The 21,058-nt window shown below is 38.3% G+C and overlaps 1 protein-coding gene across 7 annotated transcripts in view; it reads left to right on the forward strand.

Moving 5' to 3' along the window:
* The window catches only part of MAST4 (microtubule associated serine/threonine kinase family member 4), a 563,146-nt gene that overhangs the window by 487,815 nt on the left and 54,273 nt on the right, over positions 1-21,058 (forward strand). For all 7 annotated transcript variants that reach the window (XM_061189315.1, XM_061189320.1, XM_061189316.1 and 4 more), the window contains 6 exons: positions 1,289-1,358; positions 7,276-7,354; positions 12,628-12,785; positions 14,752-14,827; positions 16,666-16,875; positions 20,665-20,766. In XM_061189315.1, coding sequence (XP_061045298.1) covers positions 1,289-1,358; positions 7,276-7,354; positions 12,628-12,785; positions 14,752-14,827; positions 16,666-16,875; positions 20,665-20,766 — 695 coding nt within the window. The remainder of the gene's footprint in view (positions 1-1,288; positions 1,359-7,275; positions 7,355-12,627; positions 12,786-14,751; positions 14,828-16,665; positions 16,876-20,664; positions 20,767-21,058) is intronic.

The following is a 21,058-nucleotide window of genomic DNA, read 5'->3' on the forward strand; positions in this document are numbered from 1 at the left end:
ATGGCATCTGTTGATGCCATCACTATAAAATCTGCAACTTTAATTGAAAAATTTCGGTAGAGGTGTAGCCAGTCCAGAAGTCCTCAAGGTAACACTGAAATTATCCACTTTAATGCGTTAATCTATTCTTTTTGCACACAGGTAATAAATTGTTTACCTTTATAGCTAGGTACTGACTTGAAGGTGCCGTCTTGTATTCCTTAACCCTAATTACAATTGTCACTTCCTGTAAGAAATCAGTAATGTGGCAACTGGCTTGTTGTTAAGGTTTAAACATGTCTTCTTGATTTATTTTGTGTGTTTCAAGAACATACAGGATTAGTTTGCCGCCTTTCCTAACCTCCTTATTTACACCAGCTACAGTCCCATCCGGTCCTCAGGAAATTCTGCCAACCTAATTAAACATGCAGAGGGAAGCAGGGTGGTCTGGAGTGCCCTGAACCTCCCCTCACCTGCTGCCTGCCAAGCTTTCTCAGTGATCAGTAGCAGGTTACATGTTCTGATGGGGAAAGTAGCGAGTCCCCCAGGAGCTGCCACTTGACAGTAAGCAACCCATGCTCCACCTGCATCCAGAGGACTTGGGGAGGACACCCTCTGCCAGCCTCTGTGTGACCGTGGCTTTTAAAGGCTGCCTGGCCAGTCACCACCCAGCTGCTTAGGAGCAGAGAGACTATTGAAGAAAATACTGATAAGGGTTAGTCCTGCTGGGCCACTAGGCCATGCTGAGATAGAGCTGGATCATTTGAGGAATAGGTCTGAACTGTTGGGTTCTCCCCAGTATTTTATGACTTGTTCTGACATTTCTCCCTTTAAAATATGTACTTTGAAATATGAGGATTCATTTTTGAGAACTCAGAATTTTATTTCGGTTTCTGTAAATAAAAATATCAAGACTGCCTCCTTAAAATGGAAAGCCTCACCCTCCCAATTGAAGCATATACTTCTCCATCCATCCTGCTGTTGGAAATGTTAACATCTGGAAAAGTAGGAACCCGGACATTTGTATATTCATTATTCTGTAGGACTGAAATATTTAGATTGTTAAATATATGGAAAAATGCTGGTTGGTGATGTAGGTTTGTTTATTCATATATTACACACTTGGAAAGCTGTGCTGGAAGCCGACCCCCTGTCTCTGCTCCAGGTAAAAGTAAAACATTTTTTGAGGAGATGGACATTTTACGAAGGTGTACAGAAACTTACTACTAAAGAGAAGAAGGTTTTGGATGTAGATAAAGATACAAAAACAAAGTCATGATGTCAAGTTTTTTCTTGTTTCTCTCTACAGGAAATAGCCCTCAAGATAGTCCAAGAAACTTCTCCCCCAGTGCCTCTGCCCATTTTTCATTTGCACGGAGGTAAGGACTTCTTGTGAGTAGAATAATGAAGTGTTACGTGGAGAATCCCATCCCCCCACCCCACTCCCTCCACTACCCTTTAGAGCTATATGTACCTCTCTTGGTCATTCCTAGATGGTGGGCTCTCACTGAGGGCAGGAGAAAACCATTTCCACGTTTTCTCCCATCCCCAGTGCAGTGTCTCATACATGTTTTTGATGATCAACAGATTTTTACTGTTATCTGAGCTTATATTATAAGGACTTGATTCACCTATATGTCTTGGTGCAATTGTTTTTGTTGTTGTTGAAATACCTTTTTTTTTTTTTTAATAAAAATGACGTTACTTGGGATCACAAGGTATAAACTCTAAGACGCCTTTCCTTGAGGGCACCAAGCCAGCAATTTAGTGATCTCCCTGAGGTAAAGCCATGAGGATGTTTTATGTTTTCTCTTCCTATCTTAGTTAGAATTGGACACCAAATATCAAAGTTATATGTCTCATATCTGGGTCAGTGAGTCATGAGAAAGTATTGTTGCTCAGAGGACAGTGGGCATATGGTCTATTATCAAACCTTTTCAGTTCTGGATCTTCTACTGTGATTTCTCCCAGTCAGAGGAGTCTACACAGCCACCTCTTCTGTGTTCTGTGTGTGGAATTAGTGTACTTCACCCTGTCACATTCAAATCTTCACCTTCCTGGGTTCCGTCATCCCTCTCAACATGTATATACCTTGCCTTCTTCCACCCAGGAAAAACACACGGAAACAAAATTGCCCCTTTAGCTAGGTTTCTGCATATTCAGAATGAATTCATTTTATGGTCTGAATGTCATAGATATTTGTTTATATATATATATATGTGTGTGTATATACATATATTTTTTTGGCTGCGTTGGGTCTTCGTTGCTGCGTGTGGGCTTTTCTCTAGTTGTGGCGAGCGGGGGCTACTCTTCATTGCGGTGCACGGGCTTCTCATTGCGGTGGCCTCTCTTGTTGTGGAGCATGGGCTCTAGGCGCGCAGGCTTCAGTAGTTGTGGCATGCGGGCTCAGTAGTTGTGGCTCACGGGCTCTAGAGCTCAGGCTCAGTAGTTGTGGCACACGGGCTTAGTTGCTCCGTGGCATGTGGGATCTTCCTTGCCAGGGATCGAACCCGTGTCTCCTGCACTGGCAGGTGGATTCTTAACCACTGCACCACCAGGGAAGTCCCTGTCCTAGATATTTGTTAAATTTTCTTCAGAGACCTAATCATACCTTGAAATGAATTAAAGTATCATTTAATTAAGACACATAGGTAGGTTAAAAAAATAAATTTAACACGTGTTACTAATGAGCAAAACCTGTAGCATCTTCACTGTCATTTGTCAACATTCAATGCATTTTATATAACTAAATCCAGAGAAAAGGATCTGCTTGCAGCGTTTTCGGAATTCCTGATAATTAAGATTCTCTTGTAAAATCACACATTCCCCACCATATGGTAAATGCCTATGTGTACCAGGCCTCCACCATAGGGAGTACACAAGAGTAATTAAGATGTGATCTCCAAGGAACTTCCTGAGACCGATACCCCGATTTTCCCCAATTCCAACTTTGATACTTTCAGTGCTCATTTTAAGCACCATAAAGAAAATGTGACAATTAACTGGTCCCACAAAGCCTGTGTTTGTTTGCCCAGTGAATATTAATTCACTGTGGTGGTACCATTCTAAGTGAAAAGGGAAATCTTATAAAAACTGATTTAAAAAAAATAGTCTTTAAAATACATTTCTCTTAAAAAGGGAATGCCTTTAATTACAAGTAGAAAGAAAATACAAATCTCATTATAGCCCGCATTTAAACGTGACTGAAATCAGTCTTTTATAAATAAATCCTTCATTTATAAAAATGAAGATAATCTAATAATTAAGTGGCTGACTGGAGGACAGATGAATCTGGTTTCTATGCTATAAAAAAAAAAATACACAAACCCCTAGGCATGCAAATAAACCATAAACCGTAACAGAAGATTATCACAGGAGACCTCTGGTTCATTTTGCAGGAATTTCCAGATGGAACTCCCTCCACACTCTTCAAAAAGCATTAATTTAGATTAGGACATGAGTGATCATCTTTTTGAACTTTTATTCAAGTAAATAGAACCCTGTGTTTGCTATGCAAACTCAAATTGGCCTATTTTTATTTGACATCAGGCATCTTTCTCTTCCATTTTAAAGTTGATTTTTCATTCAAGAAACATGGAAATTCCATGGGTCTCCATTCCCTACCATTTGGCATGCATTTCTGAGCCTTTAGGAAGTAATGCCATTTGGGGAGTCCCACATTTTATCATTTTGTATATTCAGTCCAACAGAGGAGAGAGATTGTCCTATTTTAAAAATTATTCTTGGGTGAGAGGATAAAGGTCAGACTTATTAATCTTTTCTAATCTTACTTATAACGTGATAATTTACCCCCCAGTAGACATCCCCTGTAACGTTGAATTTCAGACTGGGAAATAGGATGACACACACTTGCTTTCCATATTATCTAATAGGTGTTTGAGAGCAAAATTATCAAGTTAGTTTTTTAGTATTGAGTTAAAATAAAAGGATGAAAATGAGCATCATAGTGTAGTAGATTTTGTCTGGAGCAAGGAAACATATTGTGTAATTTGCTAATCACTGTGATGATGCTGGTTTACAATCCATCTGATTGTGGAGTTACTTAATGTTTTATTCCTTCGTGGTGGTAAGATGGAGGTAATGATATTGTTCTGCCTTCCCCAGAAGTTGTAGAGGTTTAGGTAACATAAGTTGCTTTCACTTTCATTAGAAATGTAGAGAGAGGCACTTCCCTGGTGGCGCAGTGGTTAAGAATCTGCCTGCCAATGCAGGGGACACGGGTTCGAGCCCTGGTCCGGGAAGATCCACGAGCTAAGCGCGTGCGCCACAACTACTGAGCCTGCACTCTAGAGCCTGCGAGCCACAACTACTGAGCCCACGTGCCACAATTACTGAAGCCCACGCGCCTAGAGCCCGTGCTCCGCAACAAGAGAAGCCACCGCAATGAGAAACCTGCACACAGCAACAAAGACCCAATGCAGCCAAAAATAAATAAATAAATATTTTAAAATTTTAAAAAATAAGAAAAAGAAATATAGAGAGAGCCCTGAATAAATGTTGTGGATGTCTCCTAGCTGTCTAGCTGTTATTTATCAGGTTAAATCTCAGAATATATTTCCGTAAGCAAATTACTGGAACAGACCTGCCTGCTGAGAGGTCAGGTCATGAGACACTTGTTGAGCAGAGTTGGGCAGAGTTACTCTGGTTGCATTATACTGGCATAGTTCACCTTGTTCCAATATCAGCTAGACCATAAAATGTTTCACACCAGATGACTGTAACAAACAAAGAAATCTTCTTCCTCTTCATACAGTTGTAATAGGGACTTTTCTTTCTTCCTTTGTTGTATACCGTATTAATCTAACTTTTTGTGGTTAGTGTTGAAATGATGTGGGTTTTTTGGTTTTGGGGGGGCTTTGTTTTTGTCTTTTGTTTGCCAATCTCTTTGTATCCTGTGTTCCCATCAGATGTTTTTCCCTTCTTACTTTTTCATTTAGTGTAACATTAAGATTTCCACCCACAAAAAAAGCATCTTTTCAAAAAAGCCTTGTTGCTTTGGCAAGAATGTACTCTTGTTTTCAGGTAACATTTTACTGGTAGCTGCTGCAAAGAAAAGAGAACATTGTTAGTAGGATCCAAATTATACTTGTGTGATAGCTTTCTTCAGAAAAGGGCATGCTCTCTCTTAAGCACTGTATATAGCATATATAGGAATTTCTGACGTGCGGTTGTCATGGTAATGAAAATGCAATGGTCCTTTGTGCTCCATTTGAGTAAATAGACACGGACAACTTAGGGAACTTTATGAAACATAACTTATTTCTGGTCCGTGGCTGAACAGAGTACTGAGCATATTCTTGTTTAAACATCTTTCTAGTTGTGTGTTTTCCAGAGTAAGCAAATGTAATTTATGCTTCAGAACTAATAAGAACATGTCTCCTCTTGGAGTTGTTCATTCATCTGAAATATGTTCATTGATACCTGAGGGAAAGGAGAGTTAAGGAATCACAAAGCAAGATCATGGTGGGGGAAATTGAGTCCCTCACTCTTTCCAGAGATTAGTTTCTGATAATTGCTATTAAATGGACTGAACAAGTCCATTTAAAAATTGGAGGTGTTTAAAATAGAAAGTCCAGGAATGGGTTAAGTCTTTAATAATTAGGCAAATAAACTAGAACCAACCTGTGTCCATTTAATTGATGGTCAGATGTCTTTATAAGCATGTTTTTAGAATTATTTTCTTTTAACATTTTCAATAGTATAAAATTATTTCTAGAGAACATGTGATTTATTTCTTTTCATTCCTTTTATCTGGATATTTACAAACATCTTATTTTGCTTCTCTTTTTAAAAAAAAACATACTTGATTCAATTGTACTCCAATCGTGGTCACAGAAACGACAGGTAAATTTTACTAAAATCTTAACATTGTACTACTTCTGTGATTTGTCCACCTGAATTTCTCCATTTTGTCTTTGTGGACCATTTGCATTTGTTGGAGGCAGCATCCCTGGTGGCCTATGATTGTAGTCTCCCTTGACTATAATTTAGGCTAAAATGTCAGTTTTTTACATAAACATCTGATTGTGACATTTCTCAAATTCAAGTCGAATGCTGATGAATTCCCTGACTTCAACTTATTGTGAATGTGTCTGTGGTAAATTTGGTCTACTCTTGTCTCTCATTTGGTAAATTAATCTAATCATGAGTTACAAAAAGTCTACATATGATCCTGCATCTAAGAAAGCAGTATAGCTCTTTAGAAAACTATGTGTTTCCTGTATTCCTCGTGGCAAATGTGTGTATATTTGTTTTCACACTGTTATGGGATTTTGAAGGTGTAGTCCTCTCAAAATTGCTAGTAAATTAATGGTTCTGGCATGCCAGAGATTTCAGAAAATTGACTTTCTGGTGTCCCCTTGCCTTAGCAACAGTGTTGTCTTTACTACTTCAGCAACTCATCTGAGACCCTTGTAATGACTATAATTCATAGCCAGAGTTCAACCCAGAAGCTATCCATCCTGTTACGACTTGGAGATAAAAACCATACTCTGTTAAGACTCCTGACAGCTTTGCCTCTATGATTAGGGCAGGTAACCCTACTCTTTGCATTAGGTTTTATCACTAGTGGCGAATTTTCATTCTTCACTCTCTGTCACTGGCTAGAGCTGGGCTGCATACTCATAAACCCTGCAGGAGGCTTTTGCTGGAACACTTTATAAAGCCAGGTCGTGTCAGAAGGTATAATAACTCTTGAGAGATTCTGTGCACAGGTCAGTCACTTTCTTAGTGCTAAAATTATTTGCCACTTAAGGCTTGAGCCGGTCTTGAGCCCCCTGATCCCTTCTCCCCTCGGTGTGATGAGTAGGACTGCTGCCTTGAAAATAATAAGCAGAAAGTCTTGAGGATGCAATGGAAGTCCCCACAGGCTCTTGTACCATGCTGGAATTCAGGCCCTTCCAAAGATCATGGCCCCGGTTATCAGTTTCCAGATAAGAGTGTTTTTCCTCCTCCCTTTCTGTTTTTAGTCATCTGAATCTGCTGAGCCTGACTGATGTAATTATCCCTGGTATTCATTTTGTCAAAGTGTATTAGTGAGAGATCAATAATATGGATCACCCCATTCACTTTCTACTTGTTTGGGTGTATTGATTCACTTTAAATAAAAGTCAACCTGCTGTATAATGTTTGTTTACTCTGGCCCTTGCTGAACATTTCCACATCCTCACTGACTGTGTTTGTGTCATTTGTTCAACTAAAAATACTCGGTTTCCCTGGGGTTCCCATGTAACCGTACTCCAGTGTTGGCCTAAACTAATCTCACTTTCTCACCAGGACTGATGGACGCCGCTGGTCCTTGGCTTCTCTCCCCTCCTCTGGCTATGGGACAAACACGCCCAGCTCCACGGTCTCTGTAAGTGCCCGACTTTTCCTCTCTCACACCCCAGAGCTCTTACACACGCAGTGCTTTCTCTGGGTGCTTCCTGATAGGAAGGAGAGGATAAATTCTGCATGTCTGCCCCTCAGAGTAGGCAACACATCAAATGATGAGCTGACAAACATTAAAAGGACATACTTTTTGCTGCAAGCTTTTAAACTATGATGCACAAGTTGAGTGAGTCCCCGGATCACCAGTTGGGAGGAGACTGGGAGCTTTCTTTTTCATACCATTTGGTGTTTTGGGTGGGAGGAGGAAACATAATCTGGTTTCATTGCTTTGGTTCCACGCCAGTGATATTAGTACTGAAAATGCCATTAAACTTTGATGGCCTGGGTCGTTTTTTTCTTGTGTGGCTTAGATGCAGAGTTTCGTTTTGTGTTTTTAGTTTTGCTCATTCAAAGGAAAAAAAATGGCAAGCCTTAAATCTGTGCCTTCTGGATAAGAACTTTCTTTTAAGGAGAGATTAAAAGAACTTAGTAGTAGATTAAGATCAATAAAGAGACAAGATGAAACCATGAAAATAGGATAGAGGAAGAAGGATACTCTTGCCGCAAACTACAACATTTCAACAGGAGCCCTAGCAATTACTAGAAGTGATTCAGTGGGTCAGATACATGCTTTCTCAGTTTAAATTAGTGATGTTGTGGGATATTTGTCTCCACAGAGCTTTATTTATTTATTTATTTTACTTTTTTAAAATTGAAGTATAGTTGATTTACAGTGTTGTGTTAATTTCTGCTGTACAGCAAAGTGACTCAGTTATACACATATTTTAGATGTTGAAAGCATGGGCCGCCACAGTGTGAAAATGAATGCTGAAATTGATTGACCAAAAAGCAAAAAAATAATTTTCAAATTTTAAGTGGTGTTCTTCCCTAGACTCCTAAGTGTCTCCGATTAGAACCCAACCACCAGTAAACAGAGTACTTGTCTCTTTGGTCTGTGGCTTACTCGTACATACTCTCATTGAATCCTCCCCATGCCCCAAACGTGTATCATGTTCCTTGACTCTAAATCCTTTTTATTTTTACTATATCACCTTGCTTTGCCCTTCAGTCAAGTTTTATTATAGTTTGGATACAGAAATTTCTCTTTTGCAAGAAAAATACGGGAGAGCACGGGATCTTTCTTCTTTCCATCTCTAGTAAATCATACGTTATTTTAAAAAGTGAATCTAAAAAGCAAAGGTGAGCTACATAGAATTGGACCCCATTTGGTACAAATTACTTTGGAAATTATATTTTTATAAATACTTATTATGTGTTAGGTACTAGTCTCACTACTTACAACGCATTGGCTTGTTTAATTGTAGAAACATACCTCATAATGTGGTTGTCATTATTGTCATCATTTTATGGATCAAAACTCTGAGGCACAGAGAATGAACCGAAGGGCTGTCTACTAACCCCCTTGTCGTAGCAATAAGAATATAAGTAAGGGTTCTAGGCGCTTGGCTTTTTTTTTAAGGAATTTACAAGGTATTTCTTAAAACAAACCTGATAATTAATAAATCTGACCTGGCCATCTGTCATAATGGAATCACTGCTGTCCCTGACTTGCGTATATGCCTAAAGAGAAAGCTTCCTGAGACAATTTTTAGTCACACACATGTATTCTGTGTTTCTAACAGCTTCTGCCCAGAGGTAGGGCAGTTTTTCTCTTAAGTGTTTATTTTATTGAAGAAGGTAGTATCATATAATTGTTGATCTCTTATTCCTATTTTTCCCTTCAAAATCAAATTTTAACTTTCAAAATTAACCTTTTAACCAAAAGACCAAAGGAACTGTTAAATTTGTGGAGTGTAGGTGCTGTTGCCCAGAAGTTCGGCTATTTTTTCTCCTTATTGGTTATTGATAAAAATGCTAATTGAAAATCTAAAATGCTGCTTCTCATTTCCCCCAGTTTCTTTATGTTCTTGCCCTTCAAATATTAGGGCGAACATTGTGCAAAACTGCTTAGGAGTTGCATTTTCTTCTTTTCTAAATCTAACCTGAATCACTCTTAGAGTCTCATTTTCTGGGTTAACTGGTTGTGATTTAGCTAATTAGAAATGCATTTTAGTTGTTTCTTAAGATGAAAACACAGAATATGTACAAATAAGTTACAAACACTTTGAAAATGCAGCTTAAGTTTTACAGATAATTGTTGTTAGCTGAATTCCAGAGTTGCTAACACTGAAAGGTAAACGCCATGTCTTGATCCCTTGGATATTACGGAAACTGCAAAATTCGCAAGTGTTAAAATGCTCTATTCTGAAAGTGGAAAGATTTGGCTATGTGAAGTTAATCAGTCCTTCCACAGAATATTTACGATTGCAGCTTCTCTTAACTTCAAATTTTGTAGTTAAAATTAATTTGCGGAGCTTTTCCAAGATAATATTCAGAACATAATTTTTAATTTGAATATAAGTAATATGGAATTGAAGCAGTAGGAGGATATCTCCCATGTATTTCTTACCAGATGAATTATTTTCTGCTGAGGGAAAGAATGGAAATACGAAAATAAATACCTATAAATATGAGGTATGACTATAAAATAATATTACTTTTAATAAATAACAAGTGGAAAATTACACATGCATATGGATACTGTCCCTTGCAAAATGGTTATCTTGAGAGACTAAATGTTTATTTGAATGATACCATTACTCAGAACATTTTGGGAGAACTCTTCTAATTGCCTTGAGAACTAAAAGCACAGTTTTTTTCTGTAAATCTTCACTCTTTGAAAGTGGATTTGATTTTTGATGTAGTCAGAAGTCATATGCAAACTAGTTGGATGATGAGACTCACTGGCACCACACTTAGAGAACATACTAGAAATATAAAGTCATGGGACTCAGTTTATTGGGAAATTCCCAAACTAATTCTTGAAACTCTAGTAAAAGTGCTGTTCCAAGGATGCGTTGACCAGTGGAATTATCTTTTCAGTAAGTATATGAGGTCCTGAGGATGACACCTGCAGCCTCTGTTGGACTCACAAGTTCTCCTCTGAGTTCCTGACCTCTGCTGAAACTGACCCCTGGACTTCTCTGTTGTCCATTATTGACTCACTTTTGGGGCCCTGTTTGGTACCTTTTGAATCCCCGGGCCATTTGGAGAGCCTACAGTTGTTCCCAGTTCCATAAACTCATCTCGGCGTCGCTTGGGTTCGGTGTCACCCTTTTCCCATTTACACCTTGTTTGTTCCAACTGAGAGGAGAGAAGCTTTCTCCCCAGAGAAGCCCCTTGCCTCTCACTTCTCTAATACTTACTTATCCCACCTCCTCATTCATTTTAACATATCCCCATCAGTAAGCCCAGAGCACATTCCCTATGGAGTTCAGTTATATGGTTATGTATATGGTATAACCACAAAATTTTCGTCTTAGAGTTAGCACGTGTTAATATTTTGTTATATTTGCTACAGCTTTTTGTTAAATAAACTTTTTAAATAAATTAAACATTAAAATACAACTAAAGTCCCTCGCACCCATTCCCTTTCTCTTCCCTCACTCCACAGAGGGAACCACCCTGCTGAAGTAGCTTGTGTCCTTGCCATGCAAGCACGGGTCCGTAGCACCTTATGTGAAACTCTTGAGCCTGGTGTGTTTTTGGAATTAACTTTCACATTTTAGAAAGGTAACATAATCCTCCCTGTACTGTACGTAACAGCTCTGCAGCAACTGGGTCAGCAGCTCAGAATCAACTACATTAATATTTCTACAGCAACCTGAATCAACATTCATACTAAGTGGATTAAACATATTTTAAATAGCTTTGCATCAGTTCAATTAATGCTTTGCCACCAAAAAGGATTACTGTATACTTACGAACAAACTTCTGGGTTTTGGGGTTTTGAATTCTTGGCTTCAGAATTGTGGACATTGCTTTACCTTTGAGACATATGTACAAATCCTTAATTCTGTTTTTCTATTTGCTCATTTCATCATCTTTGCTTTTATCGCTGCTGCTTCTCTTCTGCTGGCATTGATTTTCTTATTCTTTTACTGATCTCTTGAGTTGACTTAGTTTATGTGTGTTTTATTTCTTTCTTTGTAGTGACAGTATTTAAGACTATACCTGTACTTTGTGAATAGAGCTTTGGTTTACCTCATAAGTCTTTCTAGTAGTGTTCTCATTTTTATAGTTTATAAAATAATCTCATTACACTGTAAAAAGTGCTGTTTATCTCAGTATGTACTTAGAAGGTGTTTTATAATTTCAAGGTATAAGGATACTTTTAAGCTTTAGTAATTAATTTCTAGTTACTGCATTGTGATGCTACAGTGTTTATGAAGTGTGCTCTTAGTGTGGCAGGTTTTTTTTTTTTTTAAATAAAAAAACCCTGCTAGAATGGAATATTCAAATGAGGGATATCTTTCAAAATATGCTTATTCTACCTGTGTTTCCATTACTCAGACATTTCTCATCTCTTTTGTTAGAATGCTTAAAGAGTTCACCTCTCAATAAAAACAAACAAAAAAAGCAGTCACTTTGCTGTATAATTATATTTCTCAGATTGATTAAAAGCAACGTTATTTAGCCATATTCACCTTTTCTACCTTACTTTGCTCCAAGTGGTGAGTGACAATTTTCAAAGAGCAAATCTATATTCAAGGGATAAAAAACTCACCACCATTGAAGGTTTTTTTTTTTTTAACAAAAGAAGCCTAAGCCAAAGAAGACAGAAAGAGAAAATTCCAATTTTTAAAACAATGGCATTAGTAAGACAAGTATCTACTTTATCCCCTCCCCTTTTTACCCAGGACACATATTGATAGAAATTGCATCAAAGGATAGCATGATTTGTAAAGAGAGATCCCTTTACCTATTTATGACCATACATCACAGAATTCATTTTATGTTACTTACCTAAAAGTCACAGTGTTTGTGGCGAGTGGTAGAAGCAAGGGTACCATGTGAACTAATCTGTCATTTAATGAACCTAAATTCTTACTCCAATTGTCACTTTCTTGCTGTGGCTTTGACTGAGTCCTATCCATTTTCAGAGCCTGGGTTTTCTCCAGAGAGTAAGCTTTGTTTTGGGAAAGTATCTTATAGACAAATGAGATGAAATATGGAAGCCATTTTGACCTCCCAGAGACAACATCAAGGTATACATTGAGGCACTAGCTATTGTAATTATAACATGGAAAGGATGTAGTATAAAATGGTGATATAACAAAATTTAATGCTGTGATCTCATATTCATTTAAAGAATTTCTTTTTGAGATAGTCGTAAAACCTCACTTTGGTTTGTTTTAGTCATCCTGCTCCTCCCAGGAGAAGTTGCATCAGTTACCATATCAACCAACACCAGATGAATTACACTTCTTATCAAAACATTTTTGTACCACCGAAAGCATCACCACAGAGAACAGATGCAGGAATACACCCATGCGCCCCCGTTCCCGAAGTCTGAGGTTTGTAGCCCTGATTGAAAAATTTCAGTGAGTTGGATAATCTCTTTTCAACCATTTCAAGGGAAGACTTTTGGTCTTGTAATTCATATATGTGTTAATTAATTTATGAACTACTATATATAGTTTTCCATCTACACGTGATATTGTGAATTACCATTGAAAGGCATCTTAGTATTTTTCTTTTAAATTCTTACAATTTGCTAATTGCTGTGGTAGCAGTAACCATGATGGACTACAGGGACCACCTAGAGAAACTTCGAGCCATTGGAAATTTCAAGACCATCTAATTATGGTGCTACATCAATTAATATTTTACGAGGGAGAGGCTTGGCTGAAAAGGAAGGACAGCACGTTCAGGTTCACATGTGGAATTCAGATTCCACTTTACGAAAAGCCACCCAGATCTTTCATTCTTTCTTCCCATCACAAGTCTTACTTTCTCCAGGATTATGAGCAAATTGTTAGGAGTTTGTATCCCTTGTATTTTGTGGGTACCGTATGTAGTCCATTTGACATTGAGCAGAGCCAGTTTTGTTTTGGCCTTGTCTCAAAAAATTACGTATATCACAGTTTGGCTCTTCAGGAAGCAGACTCTAACACAGAGACCAGGATGTTTATTAGGGAGTGCTTGGGAAGTACATCTGTGGGAGGTGGGGAGGAAGCAGGATTGGGCAGAGGGAGAAATCTAGCTGCAGTGCAGACCTGACAGCTGCAGCCAACCCCACAGGGAGCTCTAGGGATGATACGACCCATCAGAGCTGTCCCTCTGGGCCAAATGGCCCTTCCTTTATATCCCTGCCTCAGTCCTGGGATGTGGTACCCTGGGTAGGACATGGCCTTGGGTGAGGGGGCTCTGTAGCTGAGGCCATCCCTGAAGGGACTGGCACCTGAAGCCTTCTGCAATCCCAGCAGCTGGACAACAGGCCCTTCTCTGCAAGGGGAGCAGGGTAGTCCTTCTTCAGGTCCTCCACAGTATGAGATCTTCATGCTGTAGAACTGGTCCTCTTTGATATATTAAGGTTTATTGTAAAACATAGTTTGTCAGGTGTTCAGTTGAGCATCAGAGTTTTCTGAGAAGGGTTTTCCCTTTGTACCCTTCTTATTTAGTGTCATATAGTAAATGCAGCTACATGGCATGATTGTGTTAGATTATTTTGAGATATGGAATAAAAGACCAGTTTTACGAATTCATTTCGAGCTGTATTCATTCAATACATATTCATTCATCGTATTTTACCACATGGGTGCCATTTTTGGTTTTATGAAAGGAGTTCCTAGGCTATCTACTGCAAGCAGCTATGTCCTCTGAGGAATATATAAACTCACACTGAAATTGCCTGACTGTATACCACTAGGAAGGAGCAGGCACCTACTGTTGAAATAGAGAAAACACAGAGTTGTATGCCTGTGTTTCGTACTGTACGCAATGCCTTCCTCAGCATCCCAAATAAATATTTGCCAGGCCAGAACATGGATTTCAGTGGTGACACCTGTGCCGTGGAAAACTCTTAAACCTCTTCAGTGGTACGTGGCAGAGCGCAGGTGTATGATGAAAGTGTGAAATTATACAGTTCAGCGTGCCCTAGATGTTGCTGTTTGTAGCTACCCTGTCTTCTTTTATATTGCAGTTCATTAATTGGTTTCTAGAACCACGCAAACGCATGCTACCTACAAAATATAATCGCAATTTAAGAACGTTTTCTGAACCTTTATATTGTAGCTATAATTAATTTGCAGCATTCCACTTCTGGAGCTTTCTTTATGAACACTATTCGGGGTTTCTGTGCGTTTGTGAGTATGTATGTGTGCGTGTGTGCTAATGACTGATTTTGTCGTTTATTACCTAATATACTTTTCTTACAAAGACTGCATAGGACTTTTGATGCAACCAATTGTTTATAAATGAAAAGCTTATTTTCATTTCATGCTGTGGCAAGTTTAAAAGGGTAATTTGCTTTGCTTGCAGCCCTGGACGCTCTCCCGCCTGCTGTGACCATGAAATAATTATGATGAACCATGTCTACAAGGAAAGATTCCCAAAGGTAATGAGTTGAATTGAAGATGCCTAGCATCTAAACAAATGGGCAACCTAGGTTTAGCGTCTGTAAGGTGTTTGTCGTGGGAAGTAATGGTCCAGTCCATTCATGACTCTCTTTATAAAATAGCACCATAGCCTTCTTTAGAAAGATAAAATCACTAAACATTTTTAAAAGCTGCCGAGAACTAGCCACACATTCCGTGGGCTGAACTGGCTGTAACGTGCATCCTGCTGGTTGTCCTACCCACTGGGTGAGTCTGGTGAGGTACTCCAGAGAGCGCCAGCTTTGAAAGGCCTCTGGACCCTGGTTCTCCTTCTGCCCGTGTTCTGGGCCTGCTGCTGTACGGTCAAGCAGAAATTGTTTTTCTTCCTCAGAAGCCTGTAAATTGGTATGTGTCACGAAAGTCTTTTACTTTTTTCGCCTGATTTTTCTTTTCTGTGGCTTCCAATCTCTTTAGCAGTCATACGTCTAACCCTCTTAACTTAGAAGGAAAGGTCCAGTTGCAGTGTTCCCTGTTAGACCAGCAATTTGGACTGAGCCAGAGAGGCCTTGGCGAAGGGTTGTTGCCGGATGCCCTGGCTGCAAGGAGCTCCCGTCACCTCGTCTCCACAGCTTTTCCACCAGCGTGTTCCTACACGTGTGGGAGAAGCAATTTCTCCGTTCTGTTCCTGTCCCTCCCCCATCACCTTTGTAACCCTAGGCAATAGAGCAAAAGGAAATCTTTGGCTTCATAAATCAGGAGTAGAGTACTTATTATTTGTAATGAACCCAACATTGATGTCATTGATTACAGCCATTTTAGCCATTTATCACATGTCACTTGTTCACCAGGGAAATAGATCCTGACTATACTAGTTAATACTGGTTAGGATTTTAGAAGGGAACAGGAGACAGAGGGAGTCTCCCAGCATATACAATTAATGCAGGCAAGGAACATTGATTAGGCAATCGGGAATCCCAGAGAATGAAATAAAAGTTGGGAAGGAAATTTTAGATTTATGTTACCAAGGGAATCCCCTTGGCCATTTGCCCATGATGTAGCTTTTTGAAGTGTGAGTAAAGATGGTAGAGGATGCTTGTTCCTAGTACATTAAAACACAGCCAAAGGAACAAACTCTTGGCCCACCCTGTGGAACTCCAGCAATGATCCTGATTTTCGAATAGGTAAAAACAGAGCTACAATATTTGATATTTTTGGCAATCTATCTGAAAGAGCCCAAGATCTGAAATGAGAGCACAACGATTCACAGATACTGAGTTATTTGGAGAAGCTTACATGTACCACTTTACATTTGATAGGGTAGAGGAAAAAAGTAATTATCACCCTGGGAGATTCAGTTTCTCCTATATACCTCAGATCTTTTTCCTACATGGTGAGGCTGCTGCTGCTGCTGCTTCTTCTTCTTTCTTTTTTTTTTCCAAATAGACTTTATTTTTTAGGTTCATGGCAAAATTGAACAGAAAGTACAGAGTTCCCAAATGCTCCTGACCCTGCCCATGCACAACCCCCTCCCATCAACATCCCCCGCCCCAGCCCAAGAGTGGTCTATTTGTTATAATCGATGAACCTATACTGACACATTGTAATCACCCAAAGTCCATTGTTTACATTGGGATTCTCTGTTGTGTGGTATATTCTGAGGGTTTTGACAAAGGTATAATGATATATATGTACCATTATAGTATCTTACAGAAGGGAGGCTTCTTTTAAATTTAATTTCTAGAATTCTATTTAATAACTTGTGGAGGTCTCTGTAAATGCTAGATAAATGTGACTATTGAGTTATTTACATATATGTTTCCTTGTATTACATCCGTGTGTGCCTGTCGTCTCTAAATAGGCTACAGCTCAGATGGAAGAGCGCCTAAAGGAAATAATCACCAGCTACTCTCCGGACCACGTCCTCCCCCTCGCAGATGGAGTGCTTAGTTTCACTCACCATCAGATTATTGAACTGGCTCGTGATTGCTTGGATAAATCCCACCAGGGTCTCATCACCTCACGATACTTCATTGAATTACAGCACAAATTAGATAAGTTGCTACAGGAGGTATAGACCCTACACCTTATAACGTTTTCTGATTTGTTTTGCTTTTCCCCTGAAACAAGAAAAATTTTATGAGAGCATTTGCTCAGCAAGTTTTAGCCATGAGACAGAGTTCATATTCCAGGGAAGCGAAGAGGAAGAAGAAAAAAAAAAAATTGATCGCTACTTGCTGTGAATTGATTCTGGTCAACATTTAGAGTAATAGAAAGTTAATGTTAATAACCTTTACAGGAACCTTGGGTCCCAACAATCTATGGCTCTAGGATAAGTGGATTGTGAAGGATTTTGAAGCAGTGATTTTTTTTTTCCCTCCTTAACCATAAAGTTAGAAATTGCCTGAGTGTATGTACATTATTTTATGATGCTATCTAGTTCTAATATCTGGAAAAGCTAAATGAAAATTGCTGGCTTCTTCCAGGCCATGTATCCTATTAATTAACCTGCAGGTGGTGTTGGGTAGTAAACGGCAACTTATATTTTCATTAGTGTCAGTTTTTCTTCTAACAAAATATCCAATTTCTAAAATGACAGATAAACACAGGCCCCTTCCAGGCCTAACACTTTCAGTCCTAGCTCCTGATAACACCCAGGACAGGAAGGGAGTGTGTATAGTGGAATGCAATTAATGCATAATATTGCTGTCCTGACTGAAATTGATCAGCCACAGCCTACAAGTAAAACCTATTTAGCCAATATATTTGGATATATTGTATTTCTGTATCCCATCCGCATACATTATGCCCATGTAAATAAAATCGTAGGTGGTTTTCTCTAAGCATGACTGTGTAAATAATTGCATGGAACTGAAGGAAAATATTGGCATCCTAATTTTCTAGAAATCCATCTGTCCTTGCGCATACTGAATTTAGCTGTGGCAAGATGAGGTGATCCCTCTCTGACTAGCAGCCACCATTTTTCCTCCCTTTCCCATTCTAAACCTCCCAACAGTTTTCTATGCTCTGTTCCCATTTCTCACATTTCAACCTCTTGCAGCTCTCTAAGGGAATGTTTCTCAGGCTGTCTTTGGATGAACACATTGTCTTCAGGTTTTGTTGTCAATTTCCAATTTGTCATGGACCAATTCTACTATAAATTATGATGAAAATTAATTTACCTCTGTGAGATACTTCTTCCTTAATTACATAGTTCAGTCCCAGGCTATTACCATAATTACTGGTTAAGTTCTGTGGTTCATTCCTTCACAGGCATTCCCTGAAAAGGGTAGAACCCAAAGCTGAAGCTATTTACATTGAAATCCCCCACTTAATTTTGTTTCTGTATGATAGACTCGGCAGGTTGTTTCATGGCAACTAAAAAAACTTAGGGTTTCAAAAATCATCTGAATGCACCATGTAATAGATTAACATTGTTGACTTTTAGAGAAATTTCTCTCTTGGGCAGAGAAGCATGTATACGTGTGTAACATAAAGAGCATTGTCAGGTTTGAATAAGGATGTTTTCTTGTTTATTTTCACAGATAAACATTTTCCTTCAGTCCTTTTGTGAAAATTAAAACTGTCTTCAGAATCACATTCACAATGTCCTTCCAGAGTTTGGAGCTAACAGGTCGCAGGGGAACTTGCTCCTTTGGATAGAATCACATTGTGAGGCCTGGCTTTGCCTTCCCGTCGATGCAATTATTGTCAGTTCCCAGCCATGACATTGTGTGCCTGCCTAGCCTGTCTCCCCGCCACTGTTCCCATTGTCAATCCTTTGCACACTCAGGCCAAGTCCCCCTGAGGTTGAGTAGCTTGATTTAACTGATGCCTTTTTAAAGTCCTGAGGTCTAGGTCAATTCCAGAGGAAAGCTTTTATGTCTCCATTCTTTTCTTCACTTAGGTGTATTTAGCCAAAGAAAATAAAATGCACAGGAAGCTATAACCTACTCTCAAATCTTAGTCTCAGTATTTTTTATACTGGCCAACACTTAAAGTACAAACACAGGGAATCCAGGAATGCTGGAGCTTGCTGCCGGCAGCCACTAAACTATTTCTCTTCTCATGCTGAGTGTGTGGTTTTGTTTGGTGTTTCAACAAAGTTCCCATCTCCCCTATTGATAGTAGACAAAATAGTATTTGTGTTAGTATAACTCATTGCATGTTTTGGCCTTGGTTGCAGCTGATAATTCTCAGAAGTAAGAAGTTGGAATGAACTGATTATTTTTACAATTTCTGAAATGGAATTTGTCTAATCTGAGCTATTTTTAATTTTTTAAGATATAAAGATCTTGTTTCTCCTTGAAGAGACCACCAAAACATGTTTAGGCTTTTTAGATTTTCTTTATATGCCTTAATTTATAAAGCAGTAATTATTATAGTAAGAGGATTATCAATCCAGAAGTTAGGTGGGTTTTTTTGCTTCATCTTTAAGGTTTTCTGTTTAGTTTTGATTAAGGATAAACTATAAAAAAGACATATAACCTTATTTCTTGGCATTCACTGTATCTTCCTAAATCCGTTTTTGTTACAAAACAAAAAATGAAAAGAAAACTTAAAGACAGTTTAAGTATTATGTATGTCTCCTCATATGTGTCCTGACATCCTTACTGGTTACTAGAACCTATAGTTATAGTTAACAGTTGGCTGTCTTTAAACACATTCTATTGTACAGTTATTCACCAGTGGTCATTTTCTCTGTGTTTTTTCTTTAAAACGTTAGCTTTTTGGCTTTTCCTGTATATGGTTTCTCTACCTACATTTTGGAAAGTTGCCTTGGTTTAATGACTTAAATTTAGTAAACATACTACTTCTAAGTATAATCATTTTTCATAGATTTGGTCTGACACTTCTTTTTATGGGCAGGCTAGTTCTTGTCAGAATAAAGCACCTTCAAAAATGACTTTAAATGTTTATTACCATATCTATGAAATTATATTCTATTGCACCAACATCACCTTGATACTTTTTTTAATCCTTGAAGGAAAGCAAATCATAAAAATTAAGAAAGCCTGAAAGTGAGCATGTGTAGAAGTTTATATTTAAACTTTTAAAACTTTGGTTTTATATCTGCCTTGATACAGATTTACATCATTTCTTCAAAAAATATTGAAAATTAAAATGACTGTTAATAAACTAAGTTCTGTCCTCAGGACATCTTTTGTGCTTAGATTTCACATGTTAGGCAACATGTAAAATAAAATTTTAGAAGATTTTGAGTCAGTTAAATTTTACTGAGTTGAGTATCTAGGTATTATTTATTCATTATGTGAAATCAAATTCATACGTATGTATCCAGGTATAAACAGTATTCACCTAACATTTGAAATAAGCAGTGTACAACTTCTTACATATTATGAAATAACTAACTTACAGGCTAATAGTGTTGTATATATAAAACATATTTCATGAATGTATTAAATGCCCAGGTTAACAAAATCAGTCCTTCACTATGTTAGCCATTTCATACATTTGAGAAGTTACATCTGGAAAATCAAGGTTCCTCATCAGCTGCCCACTCTACTTGTACCATGTACTCAATGTGTCATAAACTTTTAATGTCTACTTCACTCATGGTTCACGCTGAGAGCCCTAATATTTGATTTTTAACACAGAGAATAAATCAAAGTTTTGCAATTAAAATTTAGCTGATAGAGCCAGTTTGTAGATAGATATAGACGTTTAATAGTGTCCATTTATGTAGAGATAATGTTTGCTTATCAATCTTTTAAAAGTATTTTCTAAGTCGCTTAATTTTTGGATATTTGCAGTTATCTAATTAGCATGCTTTGCTGATTTTCTTTCCCATTTAGGGGAGCAACTCTGTCTCATCATTCTTTTCACTGCTTCCTCGTAGGCTCATGATCGTTCAGAAAGTGGAGAATTGGCATTTATTAAACAGCTAGTTCGAAAGATCCTAATTGTTATTGCCCGTCCTGCTCGGTTATTAGAGTGCCTGGTGAGTTGCCCCTCAAGGTGATTTTGCTATTTATTGTTAACTGTGGGAAAGCAGGGACCACCAGAAAGCTCCAGTTGCATTTGGCTTCAAAGACAGAGCTAAATAGAAAGAGTCAAGAGAAACAGCAACACGTGAAGGTTGATGACAACAGCCGTGTGTGCTTTTCCTTGTCTGGTTTTCAGTAAAAGTTCTAGGACTTGTGTTGTGTTAAGAGATAGTTGTATCACAGTCTGGTCAAACCTACAAAATGATCATGAAATAATGTGCTTGACTTTACCTCAGCATAATTTCT

The sequence above is a fragment of the Eubalaena glacialis genome, chromosome 4 (genome assembly GCF_028564815.1).
Source record: "Eubalaena glacialis isolate mEubGla1 chromosome 4, mEubGla1.1.hap2.+ XY, whole genome shotgun sequence".
NCBI lineage: Eukaryota > Metazoa > Chordata > Mammalia > Artiodactyla > Balaenidae > Eubalaena > Eubalaena glacialis.